Source organism: Panulirus ornatus, chromosome 46 (genome assembly GCF_036320965.1).
Source record: "Panulirus ornatus isolate Po-2019 chromosome 46, ASM3632096v1, whole genome shotgun sequence".
Classification (NCBI taxonomy): Eukaryota; Metazoa; Arthropoda; class Malacostraca; order Decapoda; family Palinuridae; genus Panulirus; species Panulirus ornatus.
In genome coordinates, this window is record NC_092269.1 from 16,552,019 (window position 1) to 16,575,692 (window position 23,674).

At 40.6% G+C, this 23,674-nt stretch overlaps 1 protein-coding gene across 1 annotated transcript in view; it reads left to right on the top strand.

Annotated features, from left to right (window-relative positions):
* Positions 1-23,674, top strand: part of LOC139763322 (uncharacterized) — a 191,952-nt gene that overhangs the window by 162,649 nt on the left and 5,629 nt on the right. The window contains exon 15 of the mRNA XM_071689343.1: positions 10,598-10,697. Coding sequence (XP_071545444.1) covers positions 10,598-10,697 — 100 coding nt within the window. The remainder of the gene's footprint in view (positions 1-10,597; positions 10,698-23,674) is intronic.

Sequence of the window (23,674 nt, forward strand, 5' to 3'; positions counted from 1 at the left end):
TCATTTATTCCTTTATATTCTTTTTTGCAGGGGAATAATGAAAATGAGAGGGAGATGTATAAATAAAAGAGACAGAAGGTTAAGAGAAAGGTGCAAGAGGTGAAAAAGAGGGCAAATGAGAGTTGGGGTGAGAGAGTATCATTGAATCTTAAAGAGAATAAAAAGATGTTTTGGAAGGAGGTAAATAGGGTGCGTAAGACAAGGGAGCAAATGGGAACTTCAGTGAAGGGCGCAAATGGGGAGGTGATAACAAGTAGTGGTGATGTGAGAAGGAGATGGAGTATTTTGAAGGTCTGTTGAATGTGTTTGATGATAGATTGGCAGATATAGGGTGTTCTGGTCGAGGTGGTGTGCAAAGTGAGAGGGTTAGGGAAAATGATTTGGTAAACAGAGAAGAGGTAGTAAAAGCTTTGAGGAAGATGAAAGCCGCCAACCCATCGGATTCGGATGGTATTGCTGTGGAAATTATCAAAAAAGGGGGTAACTGCATTGTTGACCGGGTGGTAAGGTTATTCCATATATGCATGACTCATGGTATGGTACCTGAGTGTTTGCGGAATTCCTGCATAGTGTCATTGTACAAAGGCAAAGGGCACAAAGGTGAGTGCTCAAATTACAGAGGTATAACTTTGTTGAGTATTCCTGGGAAATTATATGGAAGGGTATTGATTGAGAGGGTGAAGGCATGTACAAAACTTCAGATTGGGGAAGAGCAGTGTGGTTTCAGAAGTGGTAGAGGATGTGTGGATCAGGTGTTTACTTTAAAGAATGTATGTGAAAAATACTTAGAAAAGCAAATGGATTTTTATGTAACGTCTTTGGATCTGGAGAAGGCATACGGTAGAATTGATAGATATGCTCTGTGGAAGGTATTAAGAATATATGGTGTGGGAGGCAAGTTCTTAGAAGAAATGAAAAGCTTTCATCGAGGATGTAAGGCATGTGTACGTGTAGGAAGAGAGGAAAGTGATTGGTTCTCAGTGAATGTAGGTTTGCGGTAGGGGTATGTGATGTCTCCATGGTTGTTTAATTTGTTTATGGATAGGGTTGTTAGGGAGGAGAATGGAAGAGTTTTGGTAAGAGGGGCAAGTATGAAGTCTGCTGTGGATGAGAGATCTTGGGAAGTGAGTCAGTTGTTGTTCGCTGATGATACAGCGCTGGTGGCAGATTAATATGAGAAACTGCAGAAGCTGGTGACTGAGTTTGGTAAAGTGTGTGAAAGAAGAATGTTGAGAGTAAATGTGAATAAGAGCAAGGTTATTAGGTACAGTAGGGTTAGGGTCAAGTCAATTGGGAGGTAAGTTTGAATGGAGAAAAACTGGAGGAAGTGAAATGTTTTAGATATCTGGGAGTGGATCTGGCAGCGGATGGAACCATGGAAGGGGAAGTGAATCATAGGTTGGGGGAAGGGGCGAAAATTCTGGAAGCGTTGAAGAGTGTGCGGAAGTCGAGAACATTATCTTGGAAAGCAAAAATGTGTATGTTTGAAGGAATAGTGGCTCCAGCAATGTTGTATGGTTGCGATGCCTAGGCTATGGATAGAGTTATGCGCAGGAGGGTGGATATGCTGGAAATGAGATGTTTTGAGGACAACATGTGGTGTGAGGTGGTTGGTCGAGTAAGTAATGTAAGGGTAAGAGAGATGTGTGGTAATAAAAAGAGTGTGGTTGAGAGAGTAGAAGAGGGTTTTTTGAAATGATTTGGTCACATGGAGAGAATGAGTGAGGAAAGATTGACCAAGGGGATACATGTGTCAGTGGTGGAGGGAACGAGGAGAAGTGGGAGACCAAATTGGAGGTCGAAAGATTGAGTGAAAAAGATTTTGAGTGATCGGGGCCTAAAGATGCAGGAAGGTGAAAGGCGTGCAAGGAATAGAGTGGATTGGAACAATATGATATACTGGGGCCGACGTGCTGCCAATGGATTGAACCAGGGCATGTGAAGCGTCTTGGTAAAACCATGGAAAGTTCTGTGGGGCCTGGATGTGGAAAAGGAGCTGTGGTTTCGGTGCATTATTACATGACACCTAGAGACTGAGTGTGAACGAATGGGGCCTTTGTTGTCTTTTCCTAGCTCTACCTCGCACACATGAGGGGGGAGGGGGCTGTTATTACATGTGTGGCGAGGTGGCGTTAGGAATGAATAAAGGCAGATAGTAGGAATTATGTACGTGTTTATATATGTATATGTCTGTGTGTGTATATGTATGTATACGTTGAGATGTATAGGTATGTATATTTGCGTGTGAGGATGTGTATGTGTATAAATGTGTATATGGGTGGGTTGGGCCATTCTTTTGTCTGTTTCCTTGCACTGCCTCGGGAACGCGGGAGACAGCGATAAAGCAAAATAAATAAATAAATAGATAATAAATATATATATATATATATATATATATATATATATATATATATATATATATATATATATATATATATATATATATATATATATATATATATATATATATATATATATATATATATATATATATATATATATATATTTATTATCTATACCTTGAAAATACTCACTCCATCTTCTTCTCACATCACCACCACTTGTTATCATATGTTATCATATGTTCCCATTTGTTCCCTTGTCTTATGCAGATATAGCGTGCTTTGGTCGAGGTGGTGTGCAAAGTGAAAAGGTTAGGGAAAATTATTTGGTTTACGGTAAGAGGTAGTAAAAGCTCTGCGGAAGATGAAATTCGGGAAGGCAGCGGGTTTGGATGGTATTGCAATGGAATCTATTAAAAAAAAGGGGTGACTGTATTGTTGACTGGTTGATAAGATTATTTAATGTATGTATGACTCAAGGTGAGGTGTCTGAGGATCGGTGGAATGCTTGCATAGTGCCATCGTACAAACGCAAAGGGGATAAAAGTGATAAAAGTGAGTGCTCAAATTACAGAGGTATAAGTTTGTTGAATATTCGTGGGAAATTATGTGTGTGGGTATTGATTGAGAGAGTAAAGGCATGTACAGAGCATCAGATTGGGGAGGTGCAGTGTGGTTTTAGAAGTGGTAAAGGTTATGTGGATCAGGTGTTTGCTTTGAAGAATGCATGTGAGAAGAACTTAGAAAAACAAATGGATTTATATGTAGCATTTATGGATCTGGAGAAGGCATATGATAGACTTGATAGAGATACTCTGTGGAAGGTATTAAGAATATACAGTGTGGGAGGCAAGTAGTTAGAAACTGTGAAAAGTTCTTATCGAGGATGTAAGGCATGTGCGCGTGTAGAAAGAGAGGAAAGTGATTGGTTCTCATAGAATGTTGGTTTGCTGCAGAGATGCGTGATGTCTCAATGGTTGTTTAATTTGTTTACGGATGGGGTTGTAGGGAGGTGAATGCAAAAGTTTTGGAGAGAGGGGCAAGTTTGCGGACTATTGTGGATGAGAGAGCTTGGGAAGTGAGTTAGTTGTTGTTTGTTGATTATATAGCGCTGGTGGCTGATTCGGGTGAGAAACTGCAGAAGCTGGTGACTGAATTTGGTAAAGTGTGTGAGAGAAGAAAGCTGAGAATAAATCTGAATAAGAGCAAGGTTATTAGGTACAGTAGTGTTGAGGGACAAGTCAATTGGGAGGTAAGTTTGAATGGAGAAAAACTGGAGGAAGTGAAGTGTTTTAGATATCTGGGAATGTATTTGGCAGCGGATGGAACCATGCAAGTGGAAGTGAATCATAGGGTGGGGGAAGGGGCGAAAGTTCTGGGTGCGTTGAAGAATGTGTGAAAGTCGAGAACGTTATCTTGGAAAGCAAAAATTGGTATGTTTGAAGGAATAGTGGTTCCAACAATGATATATGGTTGCGAGGCGTAGGCTACAGATAGAGTTGTGCGGAGGAGGGTGGATGTGCGTTGAAGAATGTATGGAAGTCGAGAACGTTATCTTGGAAAGCAAAAACGGTTTTGTTTGAAGGTTAGGTTAGGTTATATATGTGAGAGGTGGAGGGAACATGGAGAAATGGAAGACCAAATTGGAGGTGGAAAGATGTAGTGAAAAAGATTTTGAGTGATCGGGGCCTAAACATGCAGCAGGTTGAAGGGCAAGTAAGGAATAGAGTGATTTGGAACGATGTGTTATACTGGGGTCGACGTGCTGTCAATGAACTGAACCATGGCATGTGAAGCGTTTGGGGTGAATCATTGAAAGTTCTCTGTGGCCTTGATGTGGAAATGGAGCTATGGTTTTGCTGCAATTTTCATGACAGCTAGCGACTGCGTGTGCACGAATGTGGCCTTTGTTGTCTTTCCCTAGCGCTACCTCGCGCACATGAGGGGGAAGGGAGTTGTTATTTCATGTGTGGCGGGGTGGCGAAGGAAATGAATAAGAACACACAGTATGAATTATGTATATGTGTATGAATGTATATGTCTGTGTGTCTATATATATACACATATATATATATATATATATATATATATATATATATATATATATATATATATATATATATATATATATATATATATATATATATATATATATATATATATATATATATATATCCTCTTTTTCACCTTTTGCACCTTTCTCTTGACCTCCTGTCTCTTTCTTTTATACATCTCCCACTCACTTGCATTTTTTCCCTGCAAAAATCGTCCAAATGCCTCTCTTCTCTTTCACTAATAATCTTACTTCTTCATCCCACCACTCACTACCTTTTCTAATCAACCCACCTCCCACTCTTCTCAAGCCACAAGCATCTTTTGCTCAATCCATCACTGATTCCCTAAATACATCCCAGAGTTGAGAGTTGGGGTGAGAGAGTATCATTAAATTTTAGAGATAATAAAAAGATGCTCTGGAAGGAGGTAAATAAAGTGCGTAAGACAAGGGAGCAAATGGGAACTTCAGTGAAGGGCGCAAATGGGGAGGTGATAACAAGTAGTGGTGATGTGAGAAGGAGATGGAGTGAGTATTTTGAAGGTTTGTTGAATGTGTTTGATGATAGAGTGGCAGATATAGGGTGTTTTGGTCGAGGTGGTGTGCAAAGTGAGAGGGTTAGGGAAAATGATTTGGTAAACAGAGAAGAGGTAGTAAAAGCTTTGAGAAAGATGAAAGCCGGCAAGGCAGCAGGTTTGGATGGTATTGCAGTGGAATTTCTTAAAAAAGGGGGTGACTGTATTATTGACTGGTTGGTAAGGTTATTTAATGTATGTATGACTCATGGTGAGGTGCCTGAGGATTGGCGGAATGCGTGCATAGTGCCATTGTACAAAGGCAAAGGGGATAAGAGTGATTGCTCAAATTACAGAGGTATAAGTTTGTTGAGTATTCCTGGTAAATTATATGGAGGGTATTGATTAAGAGGGTGAAGGCATGTACAGAGCATCAGATTGTTCAAGAGCAGTGTGGTTTCAGAAGTGGTAGAGGATGTGTGGATCAGGTGTTTGCTTTGAAGAATGTATGTGAGAAATACTTAGAAAAGCAAATGGATTTGCATGTAGCATTTATGGATATGGAGAAGGCATATGATTGAGTTGATGGAGATGCTCTTTGGAAGGTATTAAGAATATATGGTGTGGGAGGCAAGTTGTTAGAAGAAGTGAAAGTTTTTATCGAGGATGTAAGGCATGCGTACGTGTAGGAAGAGAGGAAAGTGATTGGTTCTCAGTGAATGTAGGTTTGCGGCAGGGGTGTGTGATGTCTCCATGGTTGTTTGATTTGTTTATGGATGGGGTTGTTAGGGAGGTAAATGCAAGAGTTTTGGAAAGAGGGGCAAGTATGAAGTCTGTTGTAGATGAGAGAGCTTGGGAAGTGAGTCAGTTGTTGTTCGCCGATGATACAGCGCTGGTGGCTGATTCATGTGAGAAACTGCAGAAGCTGGTGACTGAGTTTGGTAAAGTGTGTGAAAGAAGAAAGTTAAGAGGGTCAAGTCAATTGGGAGATAAGTTTGAATGGAGAAAAATTGGAGGAAGTAAATTATTTTAAATATCTGGGAGTGGATCTGGCAGCGGATGGAACCATGGAAGCGTAAGTGGATCATAGGATGGGGGAGGGGGCGAAAATCCTGGGAGCCTTGAAGAATGTGTGGAAGTCGAGAACATTATCTCGGAAAGCAAAAATGGGTATGCTTGAAGGAATAGTGGTTCTAACAATGTTGTATGGTTGCGAGGCGTGGGCTATGGATAGAGTTGTGCGCAGGAGGATGGATGTGCTGGAAATGAGATGTTTGAGGACAATGTGTGGTGTGAGGTGGTTTGATCGAGTAAGTAACGTAAGGGTAAGAGAGATGTGTGGAAATAAAAAGAGCGTGGTTGAGAGAGCAGAAGAGGGTGTTTTGAGGTGGTTTGGGCACATGGAGAGAATGAGTTAGGAAAGATTGACCAAGAGGATATATGTGTCGGAGGTGGAGGGAACGAGGAGAAGTGGGAGACCAAATTGGAGGTGGAAAGATGGAGTGAAAAAGATTTTGTGTGATCGGGGCCTGAACATGCAGGAGGGTGAAAGGAGGGCAAGGAATAGAGTGAATTGGATCGATGTGGTATACAGGGGTTGACGTGCTGTCAGTGGATTGATTCAGTGCATGTGAAGCGTCTGCGGTAAACCATGGAAAGCTGTGTAGGTATGTATATTTACGGGTGTGGACGTATGTATATACATGTGTATGGGGGTGGGTTGGGCTGTTTTTTTCGTCTGTTTCCTTGCGCTACCTCGCAAACGCGGAAGACTGCGACAAAGCAAAAAAAAAAAAAATATATATATATATATATATATATATATATATATATATATATATATATATATATATATATATATATATATATATATATATTGTCCAAAACATATGTTTTGGACAATCACATGTTTACCAAATGGCGTGTGTGTATATACATGTGTCCTAGCTTCGTCTCTTCGATGTATATCAACTGACTGTTATATTCCTCTCTTGTGTCTCCCATGATGATGTGATTATTACACGAAAATGCACTTGGGAAATTTTTTTGTATATATATATATATATATATATATATATATATATATATATATATATATATATATATATATATATATATATATATTATCCCTGGGGATAGGGGATTAAGAATACTTCCCACGTATTCCCTGCGTGTCGTAGAAGGCGACTAAAAGGGGAGGGAGCGGGGGTCTGGAAATCCTCCCATCTGTTTTTTTTTTTTTTTTTTTTTTTTTTTTAATTTTCCAAAAGAAGGAACAGAGGGGGCCAGGTGAGGATATTCCAAAAAAGGCCCAGTCCTCTGTTCTTAACGCTACCTCGTTAACGCGGGAAATGGCGAATAGTTTAAAAAAAAAAAAAAATATATATATATATATATATATATATATATATATATATATATATATATATACATTTTTTTTTTTTTTTTTTTTGCTTTGTCGCTGTCTCCCGCGTTTGCGAGGTAGCGCAAGGAAACAGACGAAAGAAATGGCCCAACCCACCCCCATACACATGTATATACATACGTCCACACACGCATAATATACATACCTACACAGCCTTCCATGGTTTACCCCAGACGCTTCACATGCCCCGATTTAATCCACTGATAGCACGTCAACCCCGGTATACCACATCGCTCCAATTCACTCTATTGCTTGCCCTCCTTTCACCCTCCTGCATGTTCAGGCCCCGATCACACAAAATCTTCTTCACTCCATCTTTCCACCTCCAATATGTTCTCCCTCTTCTCCTCGTTCCCTCCAGCTCCGACACATATATCCTCTTGGTCAATCCTTCCTCACTCATTCTCTCCATGTGCCCAAACCACCTCAAAACACCCTCTTCTGCTCTCTCAACCACGCTCTTTTTATTTCCACACATCTCTCTTACCCTTACGTTACTTACTCGATCAAACCACCTCACACCACACATTGTCCTCAAACATCTCATTTCCAGCACATCCATCCTCCTGCGCACCACTCTATACATAGCCCACGCCTCGCAACCATACAACATTGTTGGAACCACTATTCCTTCAAACATACCCATTTTTGCTTTCCGAGATAATGTTCTCGACTTCCACACATTCTTCAACGCTCCCAGAATTTTCGCCCCCTCCCCCACCCTATGGTCCACTTCCGCTTCCATTGTTCCATCCGCTGCCAGATCCACTCCCAGATATCTAAAACACTTCACTTCCTCCAGTTTTTCTCCATTCAAACTCACCTCCCAATTGACTTGACCCTCAACCCTACTGTACCTAATAACCTTGCTCTTATTCACATTTACTCTTAACTTTCTTCTTTCACACACTTTACCAAACTCAGTCACCAGCTTCTGCAGTTTCTCACATGAATCAGCCACCAGCGCTGTATCATCAGCGAACAACAACTGACTCACTTCCCAAGCTCTCTCATCCCCAACAGACTTCATACTTGCCCCTCTTTCCAAAACTCTTGCATTCACCTCCCTAACAACCCCATCCATAAACAAATTAAACAACCATGGAGAAATCACACACCCCTGCCGCAAACCTACATTCACTGAGAACCAGTCACTTTCCTCTATTCCTACACGTACACATGCCTTACATCCTCGATAAAAACTTTTCACTGCTTCTAACAACTTGCCTCCCACACCATATATTCTTAATACCTTCCATATATGCATATATGCATTAGTAGGAAAATGATGTATTCCATTGAATGAGGTCCCCAACAAGATTGATTTTGTCTTGTGGTATAACCACATGCAATCTTTTTATGGTAATACCACCACTTCAAGTGTACTTTCTCTTGAGCATTCTGGACACCACCCACGCCAATAACAGGACAACAGTGATTCAGTATATCATATAACCATGCCCTAGATGCAACAAATACACTGAATACTTGGTCTTGAATTCTCTTGCACACATCTCAATGCAAATACCTACTCATCACCTCCACATATCTTGGCCTGTGGTCCCACTGGATGCATGTGGATGGGTGTCCTTAGTGTTGCAAGAGCCCTGTAGAAGGAAATCGTGGAACAGTGAAGCAAGTAACAACCACAGTTGAAACAATGAATACTTACTGCTCAAATGCCCTGCACTCTGCACACTTGGAGACACACATCAGAACTGAACTTTATAACTTTTGGTCCCACTCAGTGGACATGATCAGTTACCTTAGTGCTGTGGGAGTTTCATAAAGATAAAAAGGAAATCATGGGGCAAGTAGTAAGTATATTCTTATATATTTGCCTGCCTTAGGAGTCCCTTATGTCTTTAAGAGGCTCCTGCAGCACTCGTGATGTTGACCAGGACTGCAGTTCATTAAGTGTTGTGACGTTTGTGTGAGTATGCATAGGGTACAAGGCAATTGAGTATCAAGTGCTGAGTGTTCTTTGTGATAGTTGCATCATGGTCATGAAAGGAATTCAGATATGTGGAAATGATGTTTATAGCATTGTAGTGATGGATGGTGTCCAGAGCATAACCGAAAGTATGACTTGTGCTTGTCACAGACACTATTTTCTGATGGGTTGGAGTAAAAGACTGAATTGGGAAATCGACTGTTTAGTGCTTGTCTGGTTATTTCATAATGTATATCTTTCGTCAGTGTTATATTTGTTGGCAGTGAGGTGATCTGTGAGTAGAGGTTGCTGAAGTGCAAGACACATCCACTCATATATACATATATGTACAAATATGCACATACATATACATATATACACACATACATATTCATCCTTGCTCGCCTTCATCCCCGACACCACCCTGCCCCACAGGACACAGCACAAATGTATGAAGGTAAAGAAAAAAAGATAACATACATTCTCTTCTTTTTCCTCCTCCTTCAAACACACATTCATATTTATATATATATATATATATATATATATATATATATATATATATATATATATATATATAAACATATATATATCCCTGGGGATAGGGGAGAAAGAATACTTCCCACGTATTCCCTGCGTGTCGTAGAAGGCGACTAAAAGGGAAGGGAGCGGGTGGCTGGAAATCCTCCCCTCTCGTTTTTTTTTTTTAATTTTCCAAAAGAAGGAACAGAGAAGGGGGCCAGGTGAGGATTTTCCCTCTAAGGCCCAGTCTTCTGTTCTTAACGCTACCTCGCAAACGCGGGAAATGGCGAATAGTATGGAAAAAATATATATATATATATATATATATATATATATATATATATATATATATATATATATTATCCCTGGGGATAGGGGATTAAGAATACTTCCCACGTATTCCCTGCGTGTCGTAGAAGGCGACTAAAAGGGGAGGGAGCGGGGGGCTGGAAATCCTCCCCTCTCGTTTTTTTTTTTTCATTTTCCAAAAGAAAGAACAGAGGGGGCCAGGTGAGGATATTCCAAAAAAGGCCCAGTCCTCTGTTCTTAACGCTACCTCGCTAACGCGGGAAATGGCGAATAGTTTAAAAGAAGAAGAAAGATATATATATATATATATATATATATATATATATATATATGTATATATATATATATATATATATATATATATATATATATATATATATATATATATATATATATATATATATATATATATACATATATATATATATATATATATATATATATATATATATATATATATATACTTCAGGTTTAGTTTTACAAATATTTGTATTTCAGGGTTGTGTTCGTTTTACGAATCCGATGAGGAATTTCTTCCTCAGATGTTGGCCTTTATTGGTCCAAAGGACAGCTCAATAGTCCCAGCTTTAAGTAAGAGGTAAATGTCTTCTCTTATTGGATACAAGCACACACACACACACACACACACACACACACACACATACATGCACACACACACACACACACACACACACACACACACACACACACACACACACATCCACACACACATAGAGGTTTTAACAAAAGAAGAGATGATGTCGGGGTGAAGAGTGTGGTGAGAATAAGTTAGCTTGGGTAGGTGACTTGTGTGAGGAAGTACCAGGAGAGACTGAATGCTGATGGAAGAAAGTGAGAGCAAAGGACGTAAGGGGAGAGAGAGAGGAATGGGATGTATTTAGGTAAGCAGTGATGGCTTGTGCAAAAGATGCATGTGCCATGAGAAGCTTGGGAGGTGGGCAGATTAAATAGGGTAGTGAGAGGTGGGATGAAGAAGTGAGTTTGTTAGTAAAAGAGGGAGGCATTTTGACGAGTTTTGCAATGAAATACTGCAAATGACTAAGAGATGTTAAAGGAAAGAGGCAGGAGGTCAAGAGAAAGGTGCAAGAGGTGAAAAAGAGGGCAAATGAGAGTTGTGGTGAGAGAGAATCATTGAATTATAGGGAGAATGAAAAGATGTTTTGGAGGGAGGTAAATAAAGTTGCGTAAGACAAGAGAACAAAAGGGATCTTCGGTGAAGGGGGGTAATGGTGAGGTGATAACAAGTAGTGGTGATATGAGAAGGAGATAGAGTGAGTATTTTGAAGGTTTGTTGAATGTCTTAGATGATAGAATGATAGATATAGGGTGTTTTGGTCGAGGTGGTGTGCGAAGTGAGAGGGTTAGGGAGAATGATTTGGTAAGCAGAGAGAGGTAGTTAAAGCCTTGTGGAATATGAAAGCTGGCAATACAGAGAGTTTGAATGGTATTGCAGTGGAATTTATTAAAAATGGGGGTGACTGTGCTTTTGACTAGTTGGCAAGGATATATAATGGATGTGTGACTCATGGTTACTTGCCTGAGGATTGGCGGAATGCATGCATAGTGCCATTGTACAAAGGCAGAGGGGATGAAAGTGTGTGCTCAAATTACAGAGGTATAAGTTTGTTGAGTAGTCCTGGGAAATTATATGGGAGGGTATTGATTGAGAGGGTGAAGGCATGTACAGTGCATCAGATTGAGGAAGAACAGTGTAGTTTCAGAAGTGGTAGAGGATTTGTGGATCAGGTGTTTTCTTTGAAGAATAAATGTGAGAAATACTTAGAGAAGCAAATGGATTTGTATGGAGTATTTATGGATCTGGAGAAGGTTATGATATAATTGATTGACATGCTCTGTGGACGGTATTAAGAATATATGGTGTGGGAGTCAAGTTGTTAGAAGCAGTGAAAAGTTTTTATCAAGGATGTAATGCATGTGTATAAGTAGGAAGAGAGGAAAGTGATTGGTTCTCAGTGAATGTCGGTTTGCTGCAGGGTTGCTTGATGTCTCCATGGTTGTTTAATTTATTCATGGATGGGTTTGTTAGAGAGGTGAATACAAGAGTTTTGGAGAGAGGGGCAAGTATGCAGGCCGTTGTGGATGAGAGGGCTTGGGAAGTGATTCAGTTTTTGTTCGCCGATTATACAGCGCTAGTGGCTGATTCGGGTGAGAAACTGCATGAGTTGGTGACTGAGTTTGGTAAAGTGTGTGAGAGAAGAAAGCTGAGAGTGAATATGAATAAGAGCAAGGTTATTAGGTCACAGGGTGGGGGAAGGGGGAAAGTTATGGGAGCGTTGTAAAATATGTGGAAGGCGAGAACATTAATTATCTCGGAAAGCAAAAATGGGTATGTTTTAAGGAATAGTGGTTCCAACAATGTTATATGGTTGCGAGGCGTGGGATATAAATAGAGTTGTGCGGAGGAGGGTGGATGTGTCGGAAATAAGATGTTTGAGGACGATATGTTGTGTGAGGTGGTTTGACCTCGTAAGCAATGGAAGGGTAAGAGAGATGTGTGGTGATAAAAACAGTGCGATTGAGAGAGCAGAAGAGTTGTGTTTTGAAATGGTTTGTTCACATGGAGAGAATGAGTGAGGAAAGATTGACAAAGAGGATATGTGTCAGAGGTGGAGGGAACGAGTAGTGGGAGACCAAATGGAGGTGGAAAAATGGAGTGAAACAGATTTTGAGCGATCGGGGATTGAACATGCAGGAGGGTGAACGGCGTTCAAGGAGTTGAGTGAATTGGAACGATGTAGTATACCGGAATGGACGTGCTGTAAATTGATTAAAGCAGGGCATATAAAGCGTCTAGGGTAAACCATGGAAAGTTTTGTGAGGCCTTTATTTTGAAGGGTAGCTGTGGTTTTGGTGCATTATACATGCCAGCTAGAGACTGAGTAAGAACGAATGTGCCCTTTGTTGCCATTTCCTTACGATACCTCGCGCACATGCGGGGGAAGTTTGTTGTCATTTCATGTGTGGCGGGCTGGCGACGGAAATGACTACATGCAGCAAGTATGAATTATGTTCATGTGTACATGTGTATCTACATATGTATATATATGTATATGTTGAAATGTTAAGGCATATAGATATGCGTGTTTGGACATATTTGTATATACATGCGTATGTGGGTAGGTTGGGTCATTCTTTTGTCTGTTTCCTTGCGCCATCTTGCTAACGCGCAAGACACCGACAAAATATAATAGCTATAAATGATACATATATATGTATATATATGTATATATATAAATATATATATATATATATATATATATATATATATATATATATATATATATATATATATATATATATATATATATATATATATATATGAGAAATACTTAGAAAAGCAAATGGATTTGTATGTAGCATTTATGGATCTGGAGAAGGCATATGATAGAGTTGATAGAGATGCTCTGTGGAAGGTATTAAGAATATATGGTGAGGGAGGCAAGTTGTTAGAAGCAGTGAAAAGTTTTTATCGAGGAGGTAAGGCATGTATACGTGTAGGAAGAGAGGAAAGTAATTGGTTCTCAGTGAATGCAGGTTTGCGGCAGGGGTGTGTGATGTCTCCATGGTTGTTTAATTTGTTTATGGATGGGGTTGTTAGGGAGGTGAATGCAAGAGTTTTGGAAAGAGGGGCAAGTATGAAGTCTGTTGGGGATGAGAGAGCTTGGGAAGTGAGTCAGTTGTTGTTCGCTGATGATACAGCGCTGGTGGCTGATTCATGTGAGAAACTGCAGAAGCTGGTGACTGAGTTTGGTAAGTGTGTGAGAGAAGAAAGTTAAGAGTAAATGTGAATAAGAGCAAGGTTATTAGGTACAGTAGGGTTGAGGGTCAAGTCAATTGGGAGGTGAGTTTGAATGGAGAAAAACAGGAGGAAGTAAAGTGTTTTAGATATCTGGGAGTGGATCTGGCAGCGGATGGAACCATGGAAGCGGAAGTGGATCATAGGATGGGGGAGGGGGCGAAAATTCTGGGAGCGTTGAAGAATGTGTGGAAGTCGAGAACATTATCTCGGAAAGCAAAAATGGGTATGTTTGAAGGAATAGTGGCTCCAACAATGTTGTATGGTTGCGAGGCGTGGGCTATGGATAGAGTGGTGCGCAGGAGGATGGATGTGCTGGAAATGAGATGTTTGAGGACAATGTGTGGTGTGAGGTGGTTTGATCGAGTAAGTAACGTAAGGGTAAGAGAGATGTGTGGAAATAAAAAGAGCGTGGTTGAGAGAGCAGAAGAGGGTGTTTTGAAATGGTTTGGGCACATGGAGAGAATGAGTGAGGAAAGATTGACCAAGAGGATATATGTGTCGGAGGTGGAGGGAACGAGGAGAAGAGGGACACCAAATTGGAGGTGGAAAGATGGAGTGAAAAAGATTTTTGTGTGATCGGGGCCTGAACATGCAGGAGGGTGAAAGGAGGGCAAGGAATAGAGTGAATTGGATCGATGTGGTATACCGGGGTTGACGTGCTGTCAGTGGATTGAATCAGGCATGTGAAGCGTCTGGGGTAAGCCATGGAAAGCTGTGTAGGTATGTATATTTGCGTGTGTGGACGTATGTATATACATGTGTATGGGGGTGGGTTGAGCCATTTCTTTCGTCTGTTTCCTTGCGCTACCTCGCAAACGCGGGAGACAGCGCCAAAGCAAAAAAAAAAAAAAAAAAGATATATATATATATATATATATATATATATATATATATATATATATATGCGCTATATCTGTATATATATATATATATATATATATATATATATATATATATATATATATATATATATATATATATATATATATATATATATATATATATATATATATATTTTTTTTTATACTTTGTCGCTGTCTCCCGCGTTTGCGAGGTACCGTAAGGGAACAGACGAAAGAAATGGCCCAACCCCCCCCCCCCCCATACACATGTATATACATACGTCCACACACGCAAATATACATACCTACACAGCTTTCCATGGTTTACCCCAGACGCTTCACATGCCTTGATTCAATCCACTGACAGCACGTCAACCCCGGTATACCACATCGCTCCAATTCACTCTATTCCTTGCCCTCCTTTCACCCTCCTGCATGTTCAGGCCCCGATCACACAAAATCTTTTTCACTCCATCTTTCCACCTCCAATTTGGTCTCCCACTTCTCCTCGTTCCCTCCACCTCCGACACATATATCCTCTTGGTCAATCTTTCCTCACTCATTCTCTCCATGTGCCCAAACCATTTCAAAACACACTCTTCTGCTCTCTCAACCACGCTCTTTTTATTTCCACACATCTCTCTTACCCTTACGTTACTTACTCGATCAAACCACCTCACACCACATATTGTCCTCAAACATCTCATTTCCAGCACATCCACCCTCCTGCACACAACTCTATCCATAGCCCACGCCTCGCAACCATACAAAATTGTTGGAACCACTATTCCTTCAAACATAACCATTTTTGCTTTCCGAGATAATGTTCTTGACTTCCACACATTCTTCAAGGCTCCCAGGATTTTCGCCCCCTCCCCCACCCTATGATCCACTTACGCTTGCATGGTTCCATCCGCTGCCAGATCCACTCCCAGATATCTAAAACACTTTACTTTCTCCAGTTGTTCTCCATTCAAACTTACCTCCCAATTGACTTGACCCTCAACCCTACTGTACCTAATAACCTTGCTCTTATTCACATTTGCTCTTAACTTTCTTCTTTCACACACTTTACCAAACTCAGTCACCAGCTTCTGCAGTTTCTCACATGAATAAGCCACCAGCGCTGTATCATCAGCGAACAACAACTGACTCACTTCCCAAGCTCTCTCATCCACAACAGACTTCATACTTGCCCCTCTTTCCAAAACTCTAGCATTCACCTCCCTAACAACCCCATCCATAAACAAATTAAACAACCTTGGAGACATCACACACCCCTGCCGCAAACCTACATTCACTGAGAACCAATCACTTTCCTCTTTTCCTGCACGTACACATGCCTTACATCCTCGATAAAAACTTTTCACTGCTTCTAACAACTTGCCTCCCACACCATATATTCTTAATACCTTCCACAGAGCATCTCTATCAAGTCTATCATATGCCTTCTCCAGATCCATAAATGCTACATACAGATCCATTTGCTTTTCTAAGTATTTCTCACATTCATTCTTCAAAGCAAACACCTGATCCACAAATCATCTACCACTTCTGAAACCACACTGCTATTCCCGAATCTGATGCTCTGTACATGCCTTCACCCTCTCAATCAATACCCTCCCATATAATTTACCAGGAATACTCAACAAACTTATACCTCTGAAATTTGAGCACTCACTCTTATCCCCTTTGCCTTTGTACAATGGCACTATGCACGCATTCCGCCAATCCTCAGGCACCTCACCATGAGTCATACATACATTAAATAACCTTACCAACCAATCAATAATACAGTCACCCCCTTTTTTAATAAATTCCACTGCAATACCATCCAAACCTGCTGCCTTGCCGGCTTTCATCTTCCGCAAAGCTTTCACTACCTCTTCTCTGTTTACCAAATCATTTTCCCTAACCCTCTCACTTTGCACACCACCTCGACCAAAACAACCTATATCTGCCACTCTATCATCAAACAAATTCAACAAACCTTCAAAATACTCACTCCATCTCTTTCTCACATCACCACTACTTGTTATCACCTCCCCATTTGCGCCCTTCACTGAAGTTCCCTTTTGCTCCCTTGTATTACGCACTTTATTTACCTCCTTCCAGAACATCTTTTTATTCTCAATAAAATTTAATGATACTCTCTCACCCCAACTCTCATTTGTCCTCTTTTCACCTCTTGCACCTTTCTCTTGACCTCCTGTCTCTTTCTTTTACACATCTCCCACTCAATTGCATTTTTTCCCTGCAAAAATCGTCCAAATGCCTCTCTTCTCTTTCACTAATAATCTTACTTCTTCATCCCACCACTCACTACCCTTTCTAATCAACCTACCTCCCACTCTTCTCATGCCACAAGCATCTTTTGCGCAATCCAATACTGATTCCCTAAATACATCCCATTCCTCCCCCACTCCCCTTACTTCCATTGTTCTCACCTTTTTCCATTCTGTACTCAGTCTCTCCTGGTACTTCCTCACACAAGTCTCTTTCCCAAGCTCACTTACTCTCACCACCCTCTTCACCCCAACATTCACTCTTCTTTTCTAAAAACCCATACGATATATATTTATATATATATATATATATATTCATATATATTTATATATATAAACCCATACAATGTATATTTATATATATATATATATATATATATATATATATATATATATATATATATATATATATATATATATATCTTCTTTTCTTCTTTCATACTATTCGCCATTTCCTGCGTTAGCAAGGTAGCGTTAAGAACAGAGGACTGGGCCTCTGAGGGAATATCCTCACCTGCCCTCGTTCTCTGTTCCTTCTTTTGGAAAATTAAAAAAAAACCACGCTCTTTTTATTTCCATATATATATATATATATATATATATATATATATATATATATATATATATTATTCCTGGGGATAGGGGATTAAGAATACTTCCCACGTATTCCCTGCGTGTCGTAGAAGGCGACTAAAAGGGGAGGGAGCGGGGGGCTGGAAATCCTCCCCTCTCGTTTTTTTTTTTTTTTTTCCAACAGAAGGAACAGAGGAGAGGTCCAGGTGAGGATATTCCCTCAAAGGCCCAGTCCTCTGTTCTTAACGCTACCTCGCTATCGCGGGAAATAGCGAATAGTATGAGAAAAAAAAAAAAATATCTATATATATATATATATATATATATATATATATATATATATATATATACATATATATATATTATCCCTGGGGATAGGGGAGAAAGAATACTTCCCACGTATTCCCTGCGTGTCGTACAAGGAGACTAATAGGGGAGGGAGCGGGTGGCTGGAAATCCTCCCCTTTCATTTTTTTTTAAATTTTCCAAAAGAGGGAACAGAGAAGGGGGCCAGGTGAGGATATTCCCTCTAAGGGCCAGTCCTCTGTTCTTAACGCTTCCTCGCTAACACGGGAAATGGCGTATAGTATAAAATATATATATATATATATATATATATATATATATATATATATATATATATATATATATATATATATATATATATATATATATATATATATATATATATATATATATATATATATATATATATATATATATATATATATATTTTCTTTTTTATTTTTTTTTTTGCTTTGTCGCTGCCTCCCGCGTTTGCGAGGTAGCGCAAGGAAACAGACGAAATTAAATGGCCCAACCCACCCCCATACACATGTATATACATACACGTCCACACACGCAAATATACATACCTACACAGCTTTCCTTGGTTTACCCCAGACGCTTCATATGCCCTGATTCAATCCACCGACAGCACGTCAACCCCGTTATACCACATCGATCCAATTCACTCTATTCCATGCCCTCCTTTCACCCTCCTGCATGTTCAGGCCCCGATCACACAAAATCCTTTTCACTCCATCTTTCCACCTCCAATTTGGTCTCCCTCTTCTCCTCGTTCCCTCCACCTCCGACACATATATCCTCTTGGCCAATCTTTCCTCACTCATTCTCTCCATGTGCCCAAACCATTTCAAAACACCCTCTTCTGCTCTCTCAACCACGCTCTTTTTATTTCCACACATCTCTCTTACACTTACATTACTTACTCGATGAAACCACCTCACACCACACATTGTCCTCAAACATCTCATTTCCAGCACATCCATCCTCCTGCGAACAACTCTATCCATAGCCCACGCCTCGCAACCATACAACATTGTTGGAACCACTATTCCTTCAAACATACCCATTTTTGTTTTCCGGGATAATGTTCTCGACTTCCACACATTTTTCAAGGCTCCCAAAATTTTCGACCCCTCCCCCACCCTATGATCCACTTCCGCTTCCATGGTTCCATCCGCTGACAGATCCACTCCCAGATATCTAAAACACTTCACTTCCTCCAGTTTTTCTCCATTCAAACTCACCTCCCAATTGACTTGACCCTCAACCCTACTGAACCTAATAACCTTGCTCTTATATATATATATATATATATATATATATATATATATATATATATATATATATATATATATATATATATATATATATATATATATATATATATATATGAGAGAGCTTGGGAAGTGAGTCAGTTGTTGTTCGCTGATGATACAGCGCTGATGGCTGATTCATGTGAGAAACTACAGAAGCTGGTGACTGAGTTTGGTAAAGTGTGTGAAAGAAGAAAGTTAAGAGTAAATGTGAATAAGAGCAAGGTTATTAGGTACAGTAGGGTTGAGGGTCAAGTCAACTGGGAGGTGAGTTTGAATGGAGAAAAACTGGAGGAAGTAAAGTGTTTTAGATATCTGGGAGTGGATCTGGCAGCGGATGGAACCATGGAAGCGGAAGTGGATCATAGGGTGGGGGAGGGGGCGAAAATTCTGGGAGCCTTGAAGAATGTGTGGAAGTCGAGAACATTATCTCGGAGAGCAAAAATGGGTATGTTTGAAGGAATAGTGGCTCCAACATTGTTGTATGGTTGCGAGGCGTGGACTATGGATAGAGTTGTGCGCAGGAGGATGGATGTGCTGGAAATGAGATGTTTGAGGACAATGTGTGGTGTGAGGTGGTTTGATCGAGTAAGTATCGTAGGGGTAAGAGAGATGTGTGGAAATAAAAAGAGCGTGGTTGAGAGAGCAGAGGAGGGTGTTTTGAAATGGTTTGGTCACATGGAGAGAATGAGTGAGGAAAGATTGACCAAGAGGATATATGTGTCGGAATTGGAGGGAACGAGGAGAAGAGGGAGACCAAATTGGAGGTGGAAAGATGGAGTGAAAAAGATTTTGTGTGATCGGGGCCTGAACATGCAGGAGGGTGAAAGGAGGGCAAGGAATAGAGTGAGTTGGATCGATGTGGTATACAGGGGTTGACGTGCTGTCAGTGGATTGAATCAGGGCATGTGAATCGTTTCGGGTAAACCATGAAAAGCTGTGTAGGTATGTATATTTGCGTGTGTGGACGTATGTATATACATGTGTATGGGGGAGGGTTGGGCCATTTCTTTCGTCTGTTTCCTTCCGCTACCTCGCAAACGCGGGAGACAGCGACAAAAAAAAAAAAAAAAAAAATATATCATCTATCCCTGGGGATAGGGGAGAAAGAATACTTCCCACGTATTCCTCACGTGTCGTAGAAGGGGACTAAAGGGGACGGGATCGGGAGCCAGAAACCCTCCACTCCTTGTATTTTAACTTTCTAAAAGGGGAAACAGAAGAAGGAGTCACGCGAGGAGTGCTCATCCTCCTCGAAGGCTCAGATTGGCGTGTCTAAATGTGTGTGGATGTAACCAAGATGAGAAAAAAGGAGTGATAGTTAGTATGTTTGAGGAAAGGAACCTTGATGTTTTGGCTCTGAGTGAAAGAAAGCTCAAGGGAAAAGGGGAAGAGTGGTTTGGAAATGTCTTGGGGGTAAATTCAGGGGTTATTGAGAGGACGAGAGGAAGGGAATGAGTAGCACTACTCCTGAATCAGGAGTTGTGGGAGTATGTGATAGAGTATAAGAAAGTAAATTCTAGATTAATATGGTTACAACTGAAAGTTGATGGAGAGAGATGGGTGATTATTGGTGCATATGCACCTGGGCATAAGAAAGATTATGAGAGGCAAGTGTTTTGGGAGCATCTGAATGAGTGTGTTAGTGGTTTTGATGCAAATGACCGGGTTATAGTGATGGGTGATTTTAATGCAAAGGTGAGTAATGTGGCAGTTGAGGGAATAATTGCTATTCATGGAGTGTTCAGTGTTGTAAATGGAAATGGTGAAGAGCTTGTAGATTTATGTACTGAAAAAGGACTGGTGATTGGGAATACCTGGTTTAAAAAGCGAGATATCCATAAGTATACGTATGTAAGTAAGAGAGATGGCCAGAGACCGTTATTGGATTACGTGTTAATTGATAGACGCACGAAAGAGAGACTTTTGGATGTTAATGTGCTGAGAGGTGCAACTGGAGGGATGTCTGATCATTATCTTGTGGAGGCGAAGGTGGGGTGAAGAGAGTGGTGAGAGTAAGTGAGATTGGGAAGGAGACTTGTGTGAGGAAGTACCAGGAGAGACTGAGTACAGAATGGAAAAAGGTGAGAACAAAGTAGGTAAGGGGAGTTGGGGAGGAATGTGATGTATTTAGGGAAGCAGTAATGGCTTGCGCAAAAGATGCTTGTGGCATGAGAAACGTGGGTGGTGGGTTGATTAGAAAAGGTAGTGAGTGGTTAGATGAAGAAGTAAGACTATTGGTGAAAGAGAAGAGAGCGGCATTTGGACGATTTTTGCAGGGAAAAAATGCAAATGATGGGAGAGGTATAAAAAGAAGAGGGTAGGAGGTCAAGAGAAAGGTGCAAGAGGTGAAAAAGAGGGCAAATGAGAGCTGGGGTGAGAGAGTATCATTAAATTTTAGGGAGAATAGCAAGATGTTTTGGAGAGAGGTAAATAAAGTGCGTAAGACAAGGGAGCAAATGGGAACTTCAGTGAAGGGCTTTAGTGGGGAGGTGATAACAAGTAGTGATGATGTGAGAAAGAGATGGAATGAGTATTTTGAAGGTTTGTTGAATGTGTTTGATGATAGAGTGGCAGATATAGGGTGTTTTGGTCGAGGTGGTGTGCAAAGTGAGAGGGTTAAGGAAAAAGATTTGGTAAATTGAGAAGAGGTAGTAAAAGCTTTGCGGAAGATGAAAGCCGGCAAGGCAGCAGGTTTGGATGGTATTGCAGTGGAATTTATCAAAAAAGTGGGTGACTGTATTGTTGACTTGTTGGTAAGGTTATTTAATGTATGTATGGTTCATGGTGAGGTGCCTGAGGATTGGCGGAATGCTTGCATGGTGTTATTGTACATAGGCAAAGGGGATGAGAGTGAGTGCTCAAATTACAGAGGTATAAGTTTGTTGACTATTTCTGGTAAATTATATGGGAGGGTATTGATTAAGAGGGTGAAGGCATGTACAAAGCATCAGATTGGAGAAGAGCAGTTTGGTTTCAGAAGTGGTAGAGGATGTGTGGATCAGGTGTTTGCTTTGAAGAATGTATGTGAGAAATACTTAGAAAAAACAAATGGATTTGTATGTAGAATTTATGGATCTGGAGATGGCATATGATAGAGTTGATAGAGATGCTCTGTGGAAGGTTTTAAGAATATATGGTGTGGGAGGCAAGTTGTTAGAAGCAGTGAAAAGTTTTTATCGACGATGTAAGGCATGTGTATGTGTAGGAAGAGAGGAAAGTGATTGGTTCTCAGTGAATGTAGGTTTGCGGCAGGGGTGTGTGATGTCTCCATGGTTGTTTAATTTGTTTATGGATGGGGTTGTTAGGGAGGTGAATGCAAGAGTTTTGGAAAGAGGGGCAAGTATGCAGTCTGTTGTGGATGAGAGAGCTTGGGAAGTGAGTCAGTTGTTGTTCGCTGATGATACAGCGCTGGTGGCTGATTCATGTGAGAAGCTGCAGAAGCTGGTGACTGAGTTTGGTAAAGTGTGTGAAAGAAGAAAGTTAAGAGTAAACGTAAACAAGAGCAAGGTTATTAGGTACATTAGGTTTGAGGGTCAAGTCAATTGGGAGGTAAGTTTGAATGGAGAAAAACTGGAGGAAGTAAAGTGTTTTAGATATCTGGGAGTGGATCTGGCAGGGGACGGAACCATGGAAGCGGAAGTGATTCATACGATGGGGGAGGGGGCGAATATTCTGGGAGCCTTGAAGAATGTTTGGAAGTCGAGAACATTATCTTGGAAAGCAAAAATGGGTATGTTTTAAGGAATAGTGACTCCAACAATGTTGTATGGTTTCGAGGCGTGGGCTATGGATAGAGTTGTGCGTAGGAAGGTGGATGTGCTGGAAATGAGATACTTGAGGACAATATGTGGTGGTTTGATCGAGTAAGTAATGTAAAGGTGAGAGAGATGTGTGGAAATAAAACGAGTATGGTTGAGAGAGCTGAAGAGGGTGTTTTGAAATGGTTTGTTGACATGGAGAGAATGAGTGAGGAAAGATTGACCAAGAGGATATATGTGTCAGGAGTGGAGGGAACGAGGAGAAGTGGGAGACCAAATTGGAGGTGGAAAGATGGAGTGAAGAAGATTTTGAGTGGGGCCTGAACATGCAGGATGGTGAAAGGCGTGCAAGGAATAGAGTGAATTGGAACAATGTGGTATACCGGTATCGACGTGCTGTCAATGGATTGAACCAAGGCATGTGAAGCGTCTGGGGTAAATCATAGAAAGTTCTGTGGGGCCTGGATGTGGAAAGGGAGCTCTGGTTTCGGTGCATTATTACATGACAGCTAGAGACGGAGTGTGAACGAATGGGGCCTTTGTTGTCTTTTCCTAGCGCTACCCCACACACATGGGGGGGAGAGTGTTGTTATTCCATGTGTAGCGAGGTTGCGATGGGAATAAATAAAAGCAGAGAGTATGAATTATGTA